Raw genomic sequence first — 23,383 nt, 5'->3', positions numbered from 1 at the left:
AAAAATTCCTATAATTAGATTATTATTGTATCCTACATTTCTTAATTAAGGGAATTATACATGTAAAGATTAGAACTATTATACATCAAAAATATATATTATTGTTGAAAAATATATTTAAAATGTGAGTATTGAATATTTGAATGTTGAATATTTGAATGTTGAAAATAAGAGTTGTAAATATTGAAAATTAGTGTGTGATGATGTAGGTAATGATGTATTTTATTTTTGGATTATTTGTAAAGATTTCCTATAAATAGATCTCTCATTTGTGAAGAAAATCACAATTGAGTAGAGAGAAAAATATTATAAAGTGTGTAGTTTAGTAAATTTTGAGAGTTTGAGATTTTTACTTTTTACCATAAATTTTTATTTTTTCACAACACGTTATCAGCACGAAGCTCTAAAAGTCCTCCATATTTTTCCAAGCTCCAAACAGAAGAAAAAGGTAACAAAAGTAATAATATTTATTTTACTGTTATTTATTTATTGTGTATATATTTAATATATAATATAATATTATTATTAGAAATAATAAAAATAAATTTTTCAAAAACTTGTTATAAATCCTGGGAGGATGTTAAGACGACATCCCACACTCCCGGTAAGGGATACGACAAGTATAAAAGCCTATAAGGTTTTTAAACAAAATAACTTACGACACCTCATTATAATAATGTGATATGATATACATAATTATTTAAACATGATTAATATTATATTCACCATATTATTACCATAAAATTATACAAATACATACATTTATTTTTTGTACACCAACGGTCATAAACGGTAACAAAACGGCTAGTTTTTACCCTATAAATATCATCTCACAAATACATTCAATCACTCCAACTTTCTCTTCTTCTCTAAAAATTATTCTTCATCAAATTTTTCGAAGAAAAAAGAAGATGACTTTCTCAAAGTTATTTTTAATTATTTTGGTTATCATACTCACGAGTCTTTTATTTATCGGAGAATATCCTCCTCGTGTGTTTTCTTTATTTTTACAAATACTTGTACTTGTTGTTTATCCATTACTTTGTATTGCAATATTCATTAACTAATAAAATGCATCGTAATTTTTTTTAGTACCACCACGTCAAACTTGGCAAAACTCGAATTCATTGCTCTTGATATCACGGAAAAAAATTATATGCCATGGACTCTCGATGTATAAATGCATCTTGAGTCATTGGGTCTAAATGAGACCATAAAAGAAAATGGCATATCGACATCCCAAGAAAAGACAAAAGCCATGATATTTTTGCGTTGGCATCCCATGGCTTTGTGGAAGGGATTAAAAGAAAGATTCGAACAAATGAATTTAGTGAGAAATCATCAGGCACGACCCACTGGTTCAACGACATTTCCTGAAGTAAATGTCGTAAGCAAAAATGAATTTAAATCTGGAAACCAAAATCAAAGTTATAAACAAGATTTTGGTCGAGGACGAAATCGAGGTCGTGGTCGTGGATGTGGACGTGGAAGTGGTCGTGGTCGTGGTCGTGGACGCGGCCGTGGTTTTGAAAATAATCGAGATAGTTACTTTTATAACTCATCTCAAAAGAACGTCCCAAACCATCCACAGAAAAGGCATCATGAAAATATGATTGTTAATGAGAATCACTCAAAAAGATATGAAAGTTCTTGTTTCAGATGTGGTACTCCAGGACATTGGTCCCGTATTTGTCGAGCCCCTGAGCATCTTTGTAAACTTTATAAAGAATCATTAAAGGGGAAAGAAAAGGAGACCAACTTCACTGAACAAAGTGAACCTTTGAGTGATTCAACTCATTTTGATGCTGGAGATTTTCTGATTGATTTATCAGACAATGATCAATTTGCTGGTGGAATAAATATGTAAAATATTTTATGTACTCATATGATAATGTTTTATTGTGTGCTATATTTTTGCATTTTATTGTCAGTAATTTTATTTCATTGCATATATTTTTTGAAGTTGAAATATGGAAAATACTATGAGCAAAGCTGAAGTTTGCATGGATAGTGGTACAACGCACACTATCCTCCGAGATAAAAGATATTTCTTGGAACTAAAACCAACAAAAACAAGGGTGAATACAATATCAGGTCCTGTAGACTTGATTAAAGAATGTGGTAAAGCACAATTTTTGTTACCTAATGGTACAAAATTTTTTTATCAATGATGCTTTATATTCACCACAATCGAAAAGAAATTTGTTGAGTTTTAATGATATATATTCCCATGGGTATGATACTCAAACAATGAATGAAGGGAATGAGAAATATATGTGTCTTATCACATATAAATCAGGAAAAAAATATGTGATTGAAAAACTACCAATGCTCCCTACTGGATTGCATTATACACACATAAGTCCCATTGAATCAAACATGGTAGTTGATAATTCTTCAATATTAACCAATTGGCATTACCGATTGAGACATCCTGGTTCAAAAATGATGCGAAGAATTATAGAAAATACACATGGTCATCCGCTGAAAGACCAGAAGATCTTTCAGAATAATAAGTTTCAATGTAAAGCATGCTCTCTTGAAAAACTTATTATAAGACCATCACCAGCCAAAATCCAAACTGAATCACCAATGTTTCTTGAACGTATTCAGGGTGATATTTGTGGACCAATCCATCCACCATGTGGACCATTCAGATACTTTATGGTATTGATTGATGTCTCCAGCAGATGATCACATGTATGTTTATTGTCAACTCGAAATGTTGCATTTGCAAGATTACTTGCTCAAATAATAAAATTGAGGAATCAATTTTCCGATTATACAATCAAGAAATTAGACTTGATAATGCTGGTGAATTTACTTCCCAAACTTTCAATGATTATTGTATGTCTATGGGAATCATTGTTGAGCATCTTGTTGCTCATGTACATACACAGAATGGATTGGCTGAATCATTGATTAAACGTCTGCAAATGATTGCTAGACCAATGATTATGAAAACAAAGCTCTCTATTTCTATATGGGGACATGCAATTTTACACGCTGCTTCATTAATTCGCATCAGACCAAGTGCATATAATAAATACTCCCCATTGCAGCTTGCATTTGGTAAAGAATCAGACATTTCTCATCTGAGAATTTTTGGATGTATGGTGTATGTGCCTATTGCACCACCGCAACGAAAGAAAATGGGACCTCAAAGAAAGGTTGGAATTTATATCGGTTATGATAGTCCATCAATCATTCGATATCTTGAACCTCAGACAGGCGACGTGTTCACAGCACGTTTTGCTGATTGTCATTTTAATGAGGAAATCTTCCCAATGTTAGGGGGAGAACAGAAACATACCGAAAAGGAAATTACATGGCATGTATCATCGTTGTTACATCTGGATCCAAGAACAAAACAATGTGAAAAAGATGTACAACAAATTGTACACTTGCAAAGAATAGCCAATCAAATACCAGATGCATTTGCTGACACAAAAGGGGTAACTAAATCATATATACATGCTGCAAATGCCCCTGCTCGAATTGAAATTCCAAAGAAACAAATTGAAGATACTCATGATGTCATTAAACGCCTGAAGCGTGGAAGGCCAGTCGGTTCCAAGGATAAAAATCCTCGAAAAAGAAAATTTATAGAGAAACACGATGATCACAAAATAAAGAATGATGTTCTTGAAGAAGCACATGATGATCACAAAATAGAGAATGGTGTTCCTGAAAAAACACATGATGAGGAAAATATTCTGTCAGAACCACAAACTGACGAGAATCATGAAATCTCTATCAATTACATTAATACTGGAAAAATATGGAACCGAAAAGATATAGAAGAAATTGATGATATATTTTCTTATAATGTGGCAATCGACATCATAAATGATAATGAAGATCATGAACCAAAATCTTTTGGTGAATGTAAAAATCGGCAGGATTGGATAAAATGGAAAGAAGCCATCCAGGTTGAATTGGATTCGCTAAATAAACGTAATGTTTTTGGACCTATAATCCTTACACCTGAAGGTGTAAAACCTGTTGGATACAAATGGGTTTTTATTCGAAAGCGAAATGAGAAAAATGAAATAGTGAGATATAAAGCTCGACTTGTTGCACAAGGTTTTTCTCAAAGGCCTGGAATTGATTATGAACAAACGTATTCTCCTGTGATGGATGCAATTACGTTTCGATATTTGATTAGCTTGGCGGTATCTGAAAATTTAGAAATGCGTCTTATGGATGTTGTTACAGCTTACTTATATGGATCACTTGATAGTAATATATATATGAAAATCCCTGAAGGATTTAAGATGCCTGAAGCACAAAGTTCAAAACCCAGGGAATGTTATTCTGTGAAATTACAAAGATCATTATATGGGTTAAAGCAATCAGGTCGAATGTGGTATAATCGACTAAGTGATCACTTGATGAAAAAGGGATATGTAAATAATTCAATATGCCCTTGTGTTTTCATTAAGAAAACAACATCCGGATGCGTAATTATTGCTGTATATGTTGATGATTTAAACATCATTGGAACGAATAAAGAAATTCAAGAAGTTGTGTCATACTTGAAGGAAGAATTTGAAATGAAGGATCTTGGAAAAACCAAGTATTGTCTGGGTTTACAAATTGAACAAAAAGAATGTGGAATGTTTGTTCACCAGACAAATTATACAGAAAAGATCCTTAAACGTTTTAATATGGATAAAGCAAATCCTTTAAGTACTCCAATGGTTGTTAGATCATTAAACATAGAAAAGGATCCATTCCGTCCATGTGAAGATGATGAAGATATTCTTGGTCCAGAAGTACCATATCTAAGTGCCATCGGTGCCCTTATGTACCTTACAAATTGTACAAGGCCTGATATATCTTTTGCCGTGAATCTGTTGGCAAGATTTAGCACATATCCAACAAAGAGACACTGGAACGGAATTAAACTTATATTCCGTTATCTACGAGGAACGACAGACTTGGGACTTTTGTATTCAAAAGATGCTAATCCAAGTATAATTGGTTATGCTGATGCTGGATACTTATCTGATCCACACAAGGCACGTTCCCAAACTGGATATGTATTTACTCGTGGAGGCACTGCAATATCTTGGCGTTCTCAGAAACAAACGCTCGTAACAACTTCATCAAATCATGCCGAGATTATTGCACTACATGAAGCAAGTCGTGAATGTGTGTGGTTAAAATCAATGACCCAACATATCCAAATTTCATGCGGATTATCATCTGATGAGAAGCCTGTGATACTATATGAAGATAATGCTGCATGTGTTGCTCAAATGAAAGAAGGATACATAAAAAGCGACAGAACTAAACATATTCCTCCTAAGTTCTTCGCATTCACCAAGGAGCTTGAGAAGAATAGATGTATTGATGTTCGTCACATTCAATCAAGTGAAAACTCATCAGATCTCTTCACAAAGGCACTTCCTACGTCAATATTCAGAAAGCACATATATAATATTGGGATGCGCAATCTACGAAATTTGTGAAGAATTGTTCGTGTCAACATGAGGGGGAGTTTACGTGACTGCACTCTTTTTCCCTTACTATGGTTTTTATCCCAATGGGTTTTTCCTAGTAAGGTTTTTAACGAGGCAGTATAAAAACACGTAATGAAGACAATCATTATGATCATCATCACAAGGGGGAGTGTTGAAAAATATATTTAAAATGTGAGTATTGAATATTTGAATGTTGAATATTTGAATGTTGAAAATAAGAGTTGTAAATATTGAAAATTAGTGTGTGATGATGTAGGTAATGATGTATTTTATTTTTGGATTATTTGTAAAGATTTCCTATAAATAGATCTCTCATTTGTGAAGAAAATCACAATTGAGTAGAGAGAAAAATATTATAAAGTGTGTAGTTTAGTAAATTTTGAGAGTTTGAGATTTTTACTTTTTACCATAAATTTTTATTTTTTCACAACAATTATAAATATTTTTTCAGTTTATAAATTAATGAATTATTTTTGGTGATGCACGCGTCTCAAAAGAGCGTGAAACGTGGCGAAATGCGGGCCCGATCCAAGGTGGGTTCGAAGTGAATCTCCACACAGTTACGGCCCCTTGAATCGGGCTGAGATTACGCACCTAATTTTTAAAAAATTAATTTTGTATCAAAAACCAGTATAGATGATTAAGTGTAGTATAGTATATTATTACGCATAGATAATTGTGTATCATGAACAAATAAAGAGATTATCACAATTGTAACTAATGTCTGTCTCCATGTGTGGCATGTTTATACTGTTGAAATAATTATTTAAATACGATAATTTTTGTGAGACGTGTCTCATATATCTTAATCTATGTGACGGATCAACTCTGCTCATATTTATAATAATAAGTAATATTTTTGGTATAAAAAATAATATTTTTTTATGGATGATCCAAATAGTAGAATTATCTTATAAAATTGATTAATGAGATCGTTTCATAAAAGTTTTCATGTTCATGTTAAACATACACATTATCAGATATAACCAACTTTCACTAGTGTTGTATTTCCGATCGCTTAAATTTGATATACACGCTTAATTTAACTTTAGTAAATAAAATTTAATTATTTATATATATTATTATGGGTAACCCAAATTAGCAACAGTTGATTCAGACAGCGTTGCTAATTAGCGACGGTCAAATTCTGTCGCTAAATTAGCGACGGTTTATGTCAAAACCGTCTTAGAGACTATTTATCTACTCAAAATCGTAGTTAATTAGCGATGAGTTTGTGAAAAATTGTCTCAATATGTTTGCGACGATGACTTTAACGACGGTCGTAATTGCCCTCGCTAAGCAGAAATTTTTTTTTTTTTAGTCAATTCAGAAGTACATAAAACTATCTCAATTTTGACCAAATTAAAAGAATCATATTACCACCACTCATCAAAAAAAATATATTATAAAACACCATGCATTTGATTAAAAAAAACCCTTATAAATTATAAGCTATATAGTATTTAATTTTAATATAAATTATACATTTTTTTATGCAAAAAATTTATTTTATATTCATCGATCGCTTGCTTAGAAATAAGAGTTATTACATTTAATAATCAAATTCAATCCGGAAACTGTATTGTATGTATTGTGCTGAGTGTATGTATCTCTCGTCATTTCATCCTCTTTGATGTGTTATGATCTACTACATGGCTTATTCTTTCAACTTGTGGCAGAAATAATACTGTCATGGCTGGATCAGATAGCGTACGACGGACAAATAGTCCTGATCGTGCTGCAAATGCTCAGATCGTCCTTTTTTAGTACGTTTATGCCAAGTTTATAGCAGCACGAAACCGTATGAATCGTAGGAGAGATAACGCTTCTACTGTTACTGGAGGATTACATCGTCAAATGGATCATTTACGTAGGATTGTTGAAGTAGGAGATGTGCAGTGTATTGTCAATTTGAGGATGACCAGAAACTCTTTTGCACGTCTGTGTTACTTGTTAACCCACGTAGGGGACGCTGGGCCGTTATATTTGGTATCAGAGATAGTGTGTGTGGATACCGCACGTTGTGACACGTTTTAAAGTCGTGAGACCCTGGGACAAAGCAGACAATATATCAAGTGGACTGGGCTGTTACAGGAGATTTGTAGAAAGTAGATATCGTGTCCGGATCGAAGAAAAGGTGACAATGTTTCTATCCATATCAGCACATCATAAGAACAATAGAATTTTCGGGCATGAATCGCAGGTATCGTCCAACACTATTAGCATTCATTTCCACGAAGTATTAAGATCACTTCTGAAGCTACATCCCATTTTACTCGTGAAACCTGCTCTGATGAGATATGGAAATAGTTTCAAGGTTAGTTGTTTCACTCACTTAAGCAAAAGCCTTATTTACTATTATAATATTTCTCCTTGTGGTTTTATTTTGGCGTCACATGATCGGGCTCTTTTATTGAATGAAAATTTTAAAATATATTCTTTATATGATCTAAATTAAAATATTTTTCTACTTTCATAAGTCTAAGAGCACTAGATGTTACCTATATTAATGTTCATGTACCCAACAAACACAAACCAAAATATAGTACAAGAAAAGGCAAAATCACAGTGAACATACCGGCGACATGCCATTGTGATATGAAGTTCATTTACGCTTTGATTGGTTGGAAAGGATATGCAGCAGATGCTAGGATATTGAGAGATGCAATTAATCGACAGTACTACAAAAACACAAAACGAAAACGGACCCATTTAAAAACTTTTGTAACAGAATATGTTGTTGAAAGTGCGTTCAACGACAACGATTTTTATCCGTTGTCGTTGCTAACATTTGCGACGAATTTTTTACATCCCTCGCTAATTAGCGACGGATGTAATGAAACCATCGCTAATTAACGACAGTTAAATAAACTGTCGCTAAAATTAGCGACGGTTTGTGATGATGTCCGTCACTAATTGTTTAAATAAAATAAAAAAAATTACTTCTAATAATTTAATAAACCTAACAACATTCATGATCTTAACTAACACTTAAAAATTTACAATAAAGCGAAAGAAAAAAAATTACCCTAAATCGAAACTAAAATCGTGTAAGAGAAAAATTTTAAGTGTTGTGAAGTGGTGTGAAGAAAATGGAGTGGGAAGTTAGTATTTATAGAGAAGTTGCGACGCTTTTTGATTAACCGTCGCTATAATTTTATAAATTGTCGCTAATAGCGACGGTTATTCATACATGGCAATAAAAGTGCCGCTTTTAGCGACGGTTATTAATAAACCGTTGCTAATTTAAAATTTTTTCGACGGTTTTGGATAAACCGTCGCTAATTTAAAATATACGTCGCGAAATCTAGCAATAGTTTAGTAAAACCATTGTGGTTTGTCCAAAAAATACGCTAATTGACAACGTTTTAGAAAACCATTGTCGATTGTCCAAAAAAACACGCTAATAGGCAACATTTTATAAAACCGTTGCCGGTGACATTAAAAAAACGATTAAAAACAACGGTTTTCTAAAACCGTTGTCGATTGTCCAAAAAAACACGTTAATAGACAATAGTTTATAGTACCGTTGTCGTTGACCATAAAAAACGCTCAAAGACAGCGTTTTTTAGAAAACCGTTGTCTTTGACCCCCAGAAAGACAACGTTTTTCTAAAAACCGTTAAAACTATTGTAAAAAATAATAGACAATGGTTTTAGCGAAAAGTCGTTGTTGTATGTGTGTTGTTGAATGTCAAATTTATTGTAGTGCGACTAAATAGTTTTAAGATACCGTGAGGTAAAAATTTAGTTTTAATTGTGTTGAATCAATCCTTATTTACAAAATATAGAAAAATAGGGAGGGTGATACTTAGTAGTAATATTTTATCTATAGTCATTTATTATTATTATTATTATTATTATTATTATTATTATTTTGTTTTTAGTATTCTTGTTGGCATAACAATTATCACTAATTTCTTTGCTAATATTTCTATTACTTATTTAATTTTAATTTCCCATGTTAAATTTTATGTTTATCTTATTTTTCTGATCAATTACAATAATCAATTCATCTTAAGTAATTTGTATTGTCAAAACTAAATATTACAATTTCACAAATATGTACAGTGATATTCTACCATTGTTGCTTGTTCATATTACTTATGCGACAATGGCTACGCAAATGTGTAAGGGTTCTTGGCGCCATATAGGAGAACACGTTACCATCTCAATGAGCGGGTCAATAGCGTTGTAGTTCCACATAATTACAAAGAGTTCTTCAACTCAAAACACTGTCCTGCCCGAAACATTATCGATACGGCCTTTGGTTCAATTGTTGAAATGTTGTTCCATTACTTGTTTTCAGCTGATTACTTCTTCTATTATTTTGAAATCTTTGTTGAGGTTAATGAGACTTTCTTTGACATTATGTACTGTGTTTATTAAATGTTATGCTATCTTGGGAGACAGCAGTGGTCGCACAATGAGATATAAACGATGGCCGTTATATCACGATTGGTGTGAAATATTTGGCAATGATAGCGCCACAAGGCAAAAGTGATCTTTGCAATTTGCATATGTTATTCAAGGTGTTCTGAACATCGATGTCGGCGTGGGTTCCTGACGTGCAAGTTGGGATGGAAGAGTTGCTTCTTAATATAGAGGATGATGGTGACTCAATGTCTGTCTCAAATATTAATCCACCTTGCAATGCTACAACTGCCAAACAGACGAACTCCAAAAAAAGAAAGAATATCGCACAAGGTGAGGAGCTATTTGTTTCAACCGTAGATAAATTCACTGAAATGACCTGATCTACCATGTCCGACCTTGTGAAGCGTGTTGGTGTTGAGTACGACTCTGTCATTGCGACAAAGGATGTGTTTGATGCATCAGGGAGGATTCCAGAGCTGACGACGAAGGAATGCAGCTGTGTTGTTGGTGGAAAAACCAAAGCAATTGACCTTCATGTTCTTTCTCTACCTGATGAAACTAGGCTTGATTTGGTTAGGATGGTTCTTAATCAGTGACTGACTTGGTGTGGCATATCGACGACATGCTTCGAAGTTAAGCCTAGATGGTTCGCCCATGTTAATTTGTCTTGATTTTAGCAGTATAGCAGTTATATATATATATATATATATGTAAGAATTATTTTGTCCGACAGATACGCAAATTAAAGAGAATATCAGTATACTTTGTAAAACAGAGAATTTGTGTTTTGTCAGAAGCAGAATTTTATATTTTGTACCACAAATTCACTTTAAATAAATAGATGGACTAGATTAAATTTGCACAAGTATTTATGGCAAAAATTAATCACTAGAAAAATCAAAGTTTACAAAAACCTAACACTAGTGATTATGCCAAAAATCAATTTCCTCAACAAGTTGAGAAAACAAATGCTTTCTAAAACCAAATAACCAGAATAAAACTAAAAAAAGAAAGCAAAAAACGTGTTGCTAAAAAGTAGATCCACGAGAAGCAATCTTCGGCCAACTTCTTCCCAGATGTTGTCCGCTGATGTTCTCAACATTCACAGCAACTCTCTATCACCCTCTTCACAGCACGTCTCTTGAATAAGGTTTTCTCTGAATTCCTGAACGTGCACACGTGAGTGAATATTGACCGAGGAAGAGGAAGAAGCGCTCAATGACGTCTTGGTCTCTTATTTATAGATGTGGAGTTTCATTTCATAAGGTAACCTACTTCACAAGGAAAGATAAGAGTTTTGTTAGGAATAAACTCTTTTTAAATACTACTACCATATCTCATCAATTCATTTTCACAAATATCATATCTCCGAATATTTTTAGATGATTATCTCATTATCTAAGAAAGGTAAAATCATATTAAATATTTACTTAGTCAAGGCAACAAGGGAAGCATGTTGTTAAGGAAATAATTTAAGTCAAGAAATATATCAATTAAATTCGGAAATAATATTTTCCTTCAATCTCCCCTTTTTTGCTTTTCTTGGACAAAATGAGATCAAACCCATTTATCCTGGATTAGCTCAAATTAACTCCCCCTGAGCTAATCAACTCCCCCTGAGTCAAAACATTTCTCTCCCCCTGAACAAACCACAGACATTAAAAAAATTGTTAGATGTTGTTAGAAATGTTGGCAACACGTAAGACAAAATCGGCTCGATTCCATTAGCAGTTTACTATTCAAATACATCAGGCGCAGAAGCAACACATAAGTAGAAATATTAGCAAAACAGAAACAACACAACCAAAATTAAGATAACCTCTCAACCAAACCAACCAACACAGACCACTTAATTTTCCTCATTTCCATCATCATCATCCTTGGTCCCTGACGGACCAGCTACGGTTTGATCATCTCCATCTCCCCCTTTTTGTCCTGGAAAGATCTCTACGTCCAAAAAGAGCCGAAAATTTCGCGCCACAGCTTCATAGTAGGCAATGTCAGCCTTGGCCTGTTCAACCGTTTGCATAGCATGATCAATAACAGCTTTGGCTTGCTCCACCTTCGTCATAGCATGAGCAATGTGTTCATTTACGTCGGAGACAGAGATCATGATGTAATCAGTGGGCGGTGGATGAGCATGAGGGCTTCGCGGTGCAGTAGGGGCTGCAGAAGGATTACAAGGGGCAGACCAAGGAAGATCAACCTTCCTATTTCCCTTGAAGAATGCAGGAGCGATCTTGAATGGTTCACCAAGGTCAGATAAACGTTCTCTGACATTTCTAACAAAACCTTGGGAGACAAGAAGCCCATAGATCAGACTGGGAAGTGGGAGCTTCGAAGATCGCAGACCACCCGCAGCATATTGAAGCACTGTGTTGAACACCAGTTGTCCAAAATCAAACACTCCATCTTGCCTGATGGAATACAGAACCAGAGTTTGATGCCTGGTGACGGTGGTGGTGTTTGTAGAAGGAGTCCAGTTGCGGATGGCCAGCTTGTGAAGAACGGAATAAAATTATGTCAGATTTGCAGCTGAAAGCTTCTATGGATGTACCGGGAAGTGAGTAATAATGCCTCCGATGAGTGTTGAGGTAGCTAGATCAATGTCAGGGGCAAGACCATCAATGTCCAATGGTGGGGTCTGGTAAAACTGATTGATGACAGTAGGGGTGAACTCATAGATCATGTTTCGGACAAATACTTTCCCATACTTGGCAGAGCGTTCATCACCAACGCTCAGGGACAAGTTGGCATAGAATTCTAACATAGGCAGTCGGGAAAACGGTGTTACCGCTGATACAGTGGGAAGAAGATGGCAGTGCTTCAGAAAGGCGATCAAATTTTGTCTTTCGAAGACAGCCTCATCAATATTCTTTTCCTCCAAAAATAAGCGATGCGCATACAGATTCCACTGATCAGAGGCTTGCACATTGTAGAATTTGTTCGAGAAAGCAGTAGTGAGATCATACTCAGAACCATCTGTGTTGTCCACATTGTTGACAACATCTTCCGCAACATTTTCATCAGCAGAGGACTCTGCAGAAACATTAGGGGCAGATGAGGCAGCCTCATCAAGTGAATCATCAGTATGGTGTTAGGGGCCACCGCATTCAGTACTAGCAGAGAGACTTGCCGAGGCGTCTTTGAACTCGTCATTACTGGAAGCACGTGGAGGAGTGCGAGGCGTGGGCCGAGCAAATTTCTTGTTTTTCTTCAGTGTGGCCATAAATTGGGCCCAAGAGACCTCATCTTCATCGGCTTTAGATGCGGTATGTGTTTCCTGTGTAGTGATGGGTACATTAGCACAAGAAGAAACTGTGGACTTAACAATAGTAGTAGTAACTGCAGGGACGGGCCGTTTGCGAGGAACCAGCTCAAAATCCGCATCGTCGGAGTCATCCCCCGAGGTGCTATTAGGGTCAATCAATGACGGCCGAGTGGAATGCTGGCCCTTGTAACGGAAACGCTTCCCAGGTGTAAGATCAGGATTATATCCTGCCTGTCTTTTGGATCGTCTTCTAGGAAGAGAGGGTGGATCGAAAACCCTGATGATTGGTGGGTTATCAATATCCAGTGCATTTCCAGGCTCACCGGGGGCAATGACTTCCAGAGGTTCGGGCATTAGCACGGCAGGAATAATCTGCAAGTTTTGAACATGGATTGTTGTTGCAGATGTTGCGGAAGGCGAGGGAACATCCTCTGTATGGCCCATTTCGCTTCGGATATCATGGGGATCAAAACCCTTTTCCTGCCATTTCAGAGAGTGAATTACGTGAACTGTAGAGAGAATAGCACGATTTAAAAAAAACGGAGAGAAATATCAGAGAACAGATGATGCGGTGAACAGTGCTAGGGTTTTCAAGGAGTTTAAATGACATGCCGATGATCGGAATTCTGAGATAAATGAGTATAAATTAAATAGTAATAATGCACAATCCCCACAACTGGTAAAAAAAATTTGTAACCATCCTAAGTCTAACGGTTAAAAAATGAAACGCTGAAATTGAACCGTTAACTCATCCAGGTAATTACTGGAATGATTTGTGTACAATATATTTTCAAAATGTCCAGAAATAACCTCACATCGCAATTCCTCCACTAGACATCAATGACCACATAAATTAGAGATTTTCCAAAGACTGGATTTTCACCGAATTTCTCTTTATCGACATACGCATATTCATGTGGCACAGCAATATTCACGATGATATGTTTATGTATGACCTATTTATGCCTAATAAAAAAATGTAACAGAAATAGAAACATGAAACAAGTATGAGATATGTTTACAGATGAGGTGTTGTCACAAATGTTGTCAGCATCTTCTGACAATACGTCCAATTTCCAGAAAACAATTTTGATTTTGCTGCACACTTGGATATTTATTATTTTTCTGACCATAGAAGTGGTAGCTCCCACACTAGAAGAACGGTTTTCTTTTGGACTCCTCTAGGTAGCTTTTTCCATTTTCTTCTATTTGCCTTTCTGTATTGAATTCAGAAGAGGTAGATCCCACACTAAAAGCACAGTCTTCATTGGACTCTTTTAGGTAGCTTTTTCCATCTTTTCTTTTGATACATAGCACATTCATGATTGATTTTGCTTTTTACTCAATCTTTTCAAGTCACTTTTCGTATGAGACAATGTCATGAAGTACATGAACATTTTTCAACTACTTTGTGATTTAATCAGATTGTTAACCATATCCAAGTGTGTCAATTAAGATAGAATAAGGAATTGTAAGTGTAATAGAAGATTAAGCAACATCATTCCAACACATCATATCACAGAATGCATGAAAATGCAGTATGTCTAAATCCTAGAAATGCACATGCATGTTAGATGTTGTCCGAGATGTTGTAACATCTGAGACAACATCTATGTATGATCAGACAGAACACATGCTGAGAGATTTCCTAAGATTGGAGAACCTCTCAAAGTCTAATGCTTTGGTGAATATGTTGGCCAGTTGGTTATTTGTATCAACAAATTCCATCCGAATCAATTCTTTCTCTACTAGATCCCTAATAAAGTGATGACGCATGTCAATGTGTTTGGTTCGAGAGTATTGTACTGGATTTTTTGAGATGTTTATTGCACTAGAATTGTCACAGTACACCACTAAGGGTTCACTCTTAAGCCCATAGTCTGTTATCATTTGGTTCATCCACAAAAGTTGAATGCAACCACTTCCAGCTGCTACATATTCGGATTCAACGGTTGAAAGTGATACACAATTCTATTTTCTACTATGCCATGAGATCAGGTTATTTCCAAGATAAAAACAGCCACCCGAAGTACTTTTTCTATCGTCTAAATCCCCAGCCCAATCAACGTCAGAGAACCCTACTAGATTTGAGTTGGTTTCGTGCGTATACCATAATCCTAAGTCAATGGTTCCTGCTATGTATCGTAAGATACGTTTTACGGCTCTTAAGTGAGAAGTCTTAGGATTATATTGGTATCTAGCACACAAGCAAACACTAAACATTAAGTCTGGACGGCTAGCAGTCAAGTACATAAGGCTTCCTATGATGTTGCGGTAAAGGGTGTTGTCAACATCTTCGGCCGCAACATCTTTAGATAATTTTTCATTTGAGCCCATAGGTGTCTTCGTGTGCTTGATGTTTTCATTTGCAAATTTCTTGACTAGATTCTTAGCATACTTACTTTGGCACAAGAAGATGTCATCATGCATTTGTTTGATTTTCATACCAAGAAAAAAGTGTAATTCACCAACCATGCTCATTTAAAATGTAGTAGACATGCATTCAACAAAGTCATTAGCATGCTTTTGGGATGAGGAGCCAAAAATGATATCATCGACATAGATTTGACATATAAGAATCTCACCTTTGGACTTTTGTATAAAAAGAGTTTTCTCTATCTCACCTCGTTTGAATCCAATGTCAAGTAGGTAGTCAGTCAATCTGCCATACCAAGCACGTGGTGCTTGCTTCAAGCCATAGAGAGCCTTTTTCAACTTGTACACATGATTCAGATTGTGTGGATCTTCGAATCCTTTAGGCTGTCTAACATGTACTTCCTCACTCAAGAAACCATTCAAAAAGACACTTTTGATGTCCATTTGAAACAGTTTTATTTTATGTAGCATGCAATAGCTAGCAAAAGTCGGATTGACTCAATGCGAGCAACAAGAGCAAAGGTCTCATCGAAATCAACCCCTTCAACCTGTGTGTACCCTTGAGCAACCAACCTTGCTTTGTTTCGAATAATGTTTCCCGACTCATCAGTTTTATTTTTAAAAACCTACTTTGTTCCAATTATATTGCCATGGTCAGGAGGAGGAACTAAATCCCAAACATCATTTCGAACAAACTCTTCAAGTTCATCATGCATAACATTGATCCAAAACTCATCTTTTAAAGCTTCGTCGACATTTTTAGGTTCAATTTGGGATACAAAGCATGAAAATCTAACATGTGAGTACATGGTACTCATTCACACTAGTCCAACCATTTTTCGGTGGTCAACTTTATCTTTCTTCCTGGTTTGGATATCCTCACGCATTCCTTCGATGATTTGAGATGATGGATGGTTCTTTTGGATTTTGCTTGGAATACACGGTCCATCATCTCCTGCCTCATCATCACTATGCTTTTCTTCAGATTCAGTGACCTCAGTGTCACGTGTTGTACTAGATGTTGCAACATCTGCATTTTCCAGTGAAATTGGATTGTCCAGAAGGACTTCAACGTCATCTTCAGAAGTTTTCTTTTTGAGATCTGCACAATCATCAAAAACAACATTAATGGATTCCATAATAGTCCTAGTTCTTAAATTAAACATGCAATAAGCTCGACTATTAGTGGCATATCCCAAAAACAAACACTTATCACTCTTTGAATCGAACTTTGCAAGTTGATCCCTGTCATTCAAAGTGTAACAAACACAGCCAAACACATGAAAATATTTAAGATTAGGCTTCTTTCCCATGATGATCTCATAGGAAGTCATGGTTGAACCACTTCTTAAATAGACCCTATTCGAAATATGACATGCTGTATTAAGAGCTTCTGCCCAAAAACGCTTTGAGATATTCTTTGAAGCTAGCATCACCCTTGCCATTTCTTGCAAAGTCCTGTTCTTACGTTCGGCAATGTCATTTTGTTGTGGGGTTTTTGGTGCTGAAAATTCATGTGAAATCCCCTTCTTGTCACAGAATGATGAGAATAATGAGTTTTCAAATTCCTTACCATGATCAGTTCTGATCCTTCTCACCTTTAAATTATGGAAGTTTGTGATTCTTGTGACTAATTGTTTAAACACGTCAAAAGTGTCTGATTTCTCCCTAATGAACCTTACCCATGAATATCGCGAGAAATCATCAACACAAACAAATGAATATTTCTTACCTCTGAAGCTTTCCACTTCCATAAGACCCATAAGATCAATATGTAGTAATTCCAGACAGCATGTTGTCCCAGATGTTGGCAACACTGGGTGCGACATGCGAGTCTGTTTTCCTTTTTGACAATCTCCGCACACATATGGTATTCCAGATGAAAGATTAGGCATACCTCTTACTGCATCGTACTTACCCAAGTTCTTCAAGGTCTTGAAATTTGCGTGTCCTAGTTTTTGATGCCAAAGGTCAAGTTCGGTGATTTGCACATGTTTGCATGAAAGTTCTTCACCTATTTGATAGCAGTTATCCAAAGACCTTGTGCCTGTCATAATGCACAAATTAGTTTCATCAAAAACTTCACAAGTATGTTTATCAAACTTAACAAGCAAATTATCATCACACAATTGACTTATGCTTATCAAATTTGAATTTTAATCCTTCAACATGAAGCATATTGTGGAGTTTTGGTAGTCCTTCAACATTCAATGTGCCCTTTCCCACAATTTTTCCTTTAGCTCCCCCTCCATAGGTCACTCTACCACAATTTTGTTCAACATAATCGATGAGATGTTCTCTTGAACCTGTCATGTGGCGTGAGCTTCCACTATCAAAGTACCAATGACCTGCTGTGTTAGTTTTCAACGAAGTATAAACAACTTTACAGTGAGTTTTTACCTTTAGTACCCAAATTTGTCTTACTGTAGGTCGATGGTGAGAGGTGTTGCGGGAAGTGTTGGGTAACATTCGGGGCAACATCCGACTTGACTTTTGGTTCATGCGATCATCCCTGAGTTTAAAACAGTAGGGCCTGATATAACCAGGCTTGAAGCAATAATGACATACGTACCTTCGTTTTCTTTTCCTAGGAATGGATGCAGTATTTTGTCTTCTTGGAGGAAAGCTTTTGATAGGCGACTTGGATCGTGATGGTGTGGATGTATCGGCTTTCTCTTTTACAAAAATACTTGATTTGGAAGATTCATCAATTTCAAACACACTGTCTTTGAAACCTAAGCCCTTTTTGTCATCTCTTCCCATCAAAAGTATGGAATCAAGCTTGGAAGTGCTTGAGTTGAACTTGGACAAGGTTTCAGTTGCCTTTTGAAGTTCTTTCTTGGTCTTACCAAGTTCCAAATCCTTTTTACTCAAAATTACATCAAGTTTGGCAACTACGACTTTTAGATCAATGTTCTCCTTCATGAGACTTGAGTGCAACTTGTTTCTTTTGGTCCAATCTTCAAACAACTCTTCATAAAGCTTTTGCACACTCTCAACTGTGATTCCTTCCTCATCATCTTCTGATTCATCATCTCCACTCATATTTACAGAAGCTTTCGATTTCAAGCATACTGAATTTTCGCAGATGTTGCGGCCAGGTGTGGCAACACCTAGGGCAACACCTAAAGGATTCATCTGCAGTCTGCAACTTTTAGTCAGTAGTGCAGTCAAAGAGGTTTGATTTTCTTCATCAGTGGTTTTCTCCTCAGCATCGGATTCTTCATCGCTTAGAGACACATTGTAGCCTTTGTTTTTCCGCAATCTGTTAGCACATTCATTGGCATAGTGTCCAAAGCCCTTGCACTCTCTAAACTGCACCGAATCATACCTTTTTGAATTGTATTGTCCCTTGCCTTCATTCCTTGATTGAAATTGTTGTTTGGCAGGGTACTTTTGTGACCTTTCAGGTGCAGGAAAACTTGGAGATTTAAATGGTTGTGCATCCTTCTTTTTATCTCTGATTTTTTTCAAGTAATCGCCGAATTTCTTTGTGATAAAGGAGATAGAATCCTCGCAGAGATCAGAATCATTGACTTCTTGAGATATTTGAAGGAGTTCATTTTAGGAGTCATTTGAAGCTTGGAGTGCAATTGTCTTCCCTTTGTCCTTCTTGTGCATGTCCAGGTTCATCTCAAAAGTGCGTAGTGAACTGATAAGATCTTCCAATGCCATCTGAGAAGTGTCCTTAGCCTCATCTATTGAGCAAATTTTTATGTTGAATCTTTTGGGCAGAGAACGAAGGACCTTGCTAACTAGACGCTCATTAGATATAGAGTCTCCAATATTGAATGCCTCATTAGCAATTTCCCGTAGGCGACGATCATAATCGAGTATGCTCTCAGATTCCTCCATCCTCATCATCTCGAATTTTGAAGTGAGCATCCTTAATCTGGTTCATCGCACACTCTCAGAACCTTCACAGTGTCTTTGGAGAGTATCCCATGCACTTTTAGCAGAAGTACAGTTTGTGATTAAACTTAACATGTTCATGTCAACCGATGTAAATATTGCATTCAAGGCCTTTGAATTGTAGTTGGAATTTTGCACTTCATCAGCAGTCCAGTCAGTTTCAGGCTTTGGCAAGTTGTCACCCTCTTGATATAACGTGACTGGTGGAGTCCATCCATTGATGACGCGCTGCCATGCCCGTTCATCTATAGATTTTATGTAGTATCTTATTTTGACCTTCCATAGGCTGTAATTGGTACCATCTAGGACTTGTGGTCGAAGTGCTGCACTTGCAAAAGAAGTATCCATTTGATTGATTCACTGTCAAACAAAACGAGAACCAGAATCAGCACTTAGTATATCAAGAGTTGGCTTTGATACCACTTGTAAGAATTATTTTGTCCGACAGATACGTAAATTAAAGAGAATATCTGTATACTATGTAAAACAGAGAATTTGTGTTTTGTCAGAATTAGGTGTTGTTCTAGATGTTACAACATCTCGGACAACATGCAGCGGAATTTTATATTTTGTACCACAAATTCACTTTAAATAAATAGATGGACTAGATTAAATTTGCACAAGTATTTATGGCAAAAATTAATCACTAGAAAAATCAATTGTTTACAAAAACATAACACTAGTGATTATAACAAAAATCAATTTCCTCAACAAGTTGAGAAAACAAATGCTTTCTAAAACCAAATAACCAGAATAAAACTAAAACAAGAAAGCAAAAAACGTGTTGCTAAAAAGTAGATCCACGAGAAGCAATCTTCGGCCAACTTCTTCCCAGATGTTGTCCGCTGATGTTCTCAACATTCACAGCAACACTCTATCACCCTCTTCACAGCACGTCTCTTGAATAAGGTTTTCTCTGAATTCCTGAACGTGCACACGTGAGTGAATATTGACCGAGGAAGAGGAAGAAGCGCTCAATGACGTCTTGGTCTCTTATTTATAGATGTAGAGTTTCATTCCATAAGGTAACCTACTTCACAAGGAAAGATAAGAGTTTTGTTAGGAATAAACTCTTTTTAAATACTACTATCATATCTCATCAATTCATTTTCACAAATATCATATCTCCGAATATTTTTAGATGATTATCTCATTATCTAAGAAAGTCAAATCATATTAAATATTTACTTAGTCAAGGCAACAAGAGAAGCATGTTGTTAAGGAAATAATTTAAGTCAAAAAATATATCAATTAAATTCGAAAATAATATTTTCTTTCGATATATATATATTGGGATTGATTAAAAAGCATTGTGCAGATTGGACAAGATTTCAGGCGCATCTCCCTTTGATTGCATTAGTCGATGTGCAGTTTCATGGACTACGATAACTCATTTACCAAAATGTCTCTGACATTAATAATAAAAAAGAGGCATGAATCGCTTCTATAATTCCTTTTTCATTCTACCCATCTTCTTCACCAGGTGGCTGAGCCTCGAATTCTAGCTTTTCTTCCTCCATGCTCCGCTACGGCGGCCTTGGCATCTCCTATCTCACGCAGTTAAATAAAGACGATCGAGCACACACAACACCAACATGTACCGCATACACACATTAGACTTCATACTTCAAAAATGTTTGCAGACACTCATCTACTTCAAAATAATTATATATGAACCACAAAAAACCGCGAGGAAGAAGGAAAGCCTCAGTGTGTCATGTACGGCATGTTCAGATCTCGCTTGTTATTTCTTCTCAAAATCGAAAAAACAAAAACAAAATATCGACGAAAAGAGTTACAGAAGATAAATTACTCACGAGACGGTGGAGAAATTATATAAGAGATATTAACCACAAATATTACATATCTTTCCCTATCAGTCAAATTATTTATCATTCAATTATCCTATCCTTAATTGATAAGCATAAAGATATCAAGAATTAAAGATACAATCGGGCGCATAAAAAATAATGTTGAACGAAAGTTTGAAAACTACCACTAACGTATATACACAAGTATATCTGCATGCATTCCTAGCTATCTACTCCGTGGGCATCTGGTGGCGGCAAACGGGACAATAATGGCTTGTTCTTAGCCATTTTGTGATGCACTCCCCGTGAAATATATGCGCACACGGCATTGTTACTACACCGTCGCAGCCGGCTTCGAAATCTTCCAAACAAACCACGCAACTCCCACGATCTTCATTCGAGTGTTGGATCGTCTTGCTCTGCAGAGAGTCGATGGATGCGTCAGTGGCCGGAACCATAGCAGCTTCTAGACCCTGTTGCCTCACCCAATCGATGTAGCCATGTTCGTCGAAAACCTGACAACGAACCAACCTCACATCGAACTGAAGTCTCAGATGATAATGGGGGTTCAAGTTGTACTGAGGCCTGGGCTTGACGAGGATGTCCCAGGCGATATTTAATGCTTCCCGAGACAACCTTACACGATCTAAACGCGATAGTGGCAAATCCTCAATCCCTTCAGAAACTGCAGCCCACAATTTAATTTTTTGGAACTCGCTGAATTCTTGGAACTTCGCAGCGCATCGATTTCTGGACCGTCGTTTGGGAGTCGATATCTTCAAGGAACTGCAACTCCGCGGAATCTTGGGGTATAATCCAACGTTCATATCTGCATTTGCAGGAGAAGTTGAAAGTTATTTCATGAGGTTGAGATGCCCCAGAGGGCCCTGCTTGTAATATCGATATTGGGTTTGACATCACCAATTCTTTCTGAAACTCACAGTAATATGGATCCATGGTAACAAAACAAGAACAAATCAAAGGATTGTGTGAGAATAGAACAAAGATTTAAGGGTTTTTGCCGAAGGGATATATTTTCTTGAGGCAGGTTTAAATTTTTTCAACGTTGGTGGGGTGGATGTATTTATAAACCTTAATAATTTCTGTACGACGAGGATTAGATCTTTTGTTGTTTTAGGGTTCATAACTATTAGATTTGCTCTTATCTTATCCAAAAAAAAAAGGTAAAATTTATAATGGAAAACTATTCAAGGCAAATACGATCTTGAAAATTCATTCAAGTTTTAAAAATTAAGGCGCACACGGAAAATCCCAGGAGTTGCGGATTATCTTGCCATTATAGGAATAATTATCTAGTTTCGATAACTTGTTTGCCAAAGCCAAATTAAAAGGGATGTTTTGTTCTATTTTCATCTTCCCCGGCCCTTCAATTAATCTTAGGACACACAACCCTTTAATTTTTTATTTTTTTTTCTTTTGGGTGTTTTTGGTTTTATGAATTTCAAATTTGGTGGGAATTGGAATTAGAATAGAATTTGATACAATAAAATTGTTATTTGATGAGATTTGATAAGACTAAATGAAGTCTTGACAAAATGAGAGGATTTCATGAGATTTATGTTAGATGAACAAACTAACTGCTTTTTTCTTTTCAAAACTAGTTAAAATATCGTTTCTAAAAAAAATAAAAATTTAAACGTTTAATTCACGCATATTTTACGTACAATGAAAGATTCATTTTGAAATTATTTAAAATTATTTATATATTTTAAGAATTATTTAAATTCTTTCTTTTTTTATGATATTAGATTATTTTTTAATACTAAAAACCTATTTATCATAATTTGATGACTTTATCTCAGTTTTATTTTAATGAACTATTTTTTCATTATTAAAAAACTCATTTAATAAAATATATATATTTCTTATATTTATAAATCATGTTCTTGTATATCATATATATATATATATATATATATATATAAACAATATGTGAGTATTAAATAATATTAATAAGACAACGCTTATTTTATTATCTAAAAAAACACGTTTATTGACAACGGTTTTAAAAACTGTTGTCGATTGTCCAAAAAAACACGTTAATAGACAACGGTTCTATAAATCGTTGTCTTTGACCCTAAAAAAACACTCAAAGACCCCCCAAAAAGAAAACGATTTTTAGAAAAT

At 35.6% G+C, this 23,383-nt stretch overlaps 1 protein-coding gene across 1 annotated transcript; it reads right to left on the bottom strand.

The window, feature by feature from the left end:
- Positions 1-16,330: 16,330 nt before the first annotated feature.
- Positions 16,331-19,397, bottom strand: LOC142530643 (uncharacterized). Its single transcript, XM_075636466.1, has 3 exons — positions 19,166-19,397; positions 17,729-19,051; positions 16,331-17,559 (listed from the first exon to the last, which is right to left on the bottom strand). The coding sequence occupies exons 1-3, from the start codon at positions 19,395-19,397 to the stop codon at positions 16,331-16,333; spliced, it is 2,784 nt and encodes a 927-aa protein (XP_075492581.1).
- Positions 19,398-23,383: the final 3,986 nt, after the last annotated feature.

The sequence above is a fragment of the Primulina tabacum genome, chromosome 17 (assembly GCF_025594145.1).
Source record: "Primulina tabacum isolate GXHZ01 chromosome 17, ASM2559414v2, whole genome shotgun sequence".
NCBI classification, from domain to species: domain Eukaryota; kingdom Viridiplantae; phylum Streptophyta; class Magnoliopsida; order Lamiales; family Gesneriaceae; genus Primulina; species Primulina tabacum.
Note: the sequence above shows the minus strand (reverse complement) of the source record. Positions and strands in the feature narration are given on the sequence as shown.

Excerpts from the sequence above, each read along its gene's own strand:
- LOC142530643 (XM_075636466.1), bottom strand. The coding sequence starts at position 19,397 with ATGCTCACTTCAAAATTCGAGATGATGAGGATGGAGGAATCTGAGAGC. Across the intron at positions 19,052-19,165 it reads GGCATTGGAAGATCTTATCA|AAGTCAATGATTCTGATCTC; the intron begins GTTCACTACGCA and ends AAATATCTCAAG. Across the intron at positions 17,560-17,728 it reads AGGAAAAATTGTGGGAAAGG|GCACAAGGTCTTTGGATAAC; the intron begins GCACATTGAATG and ends GCATTATGACAG.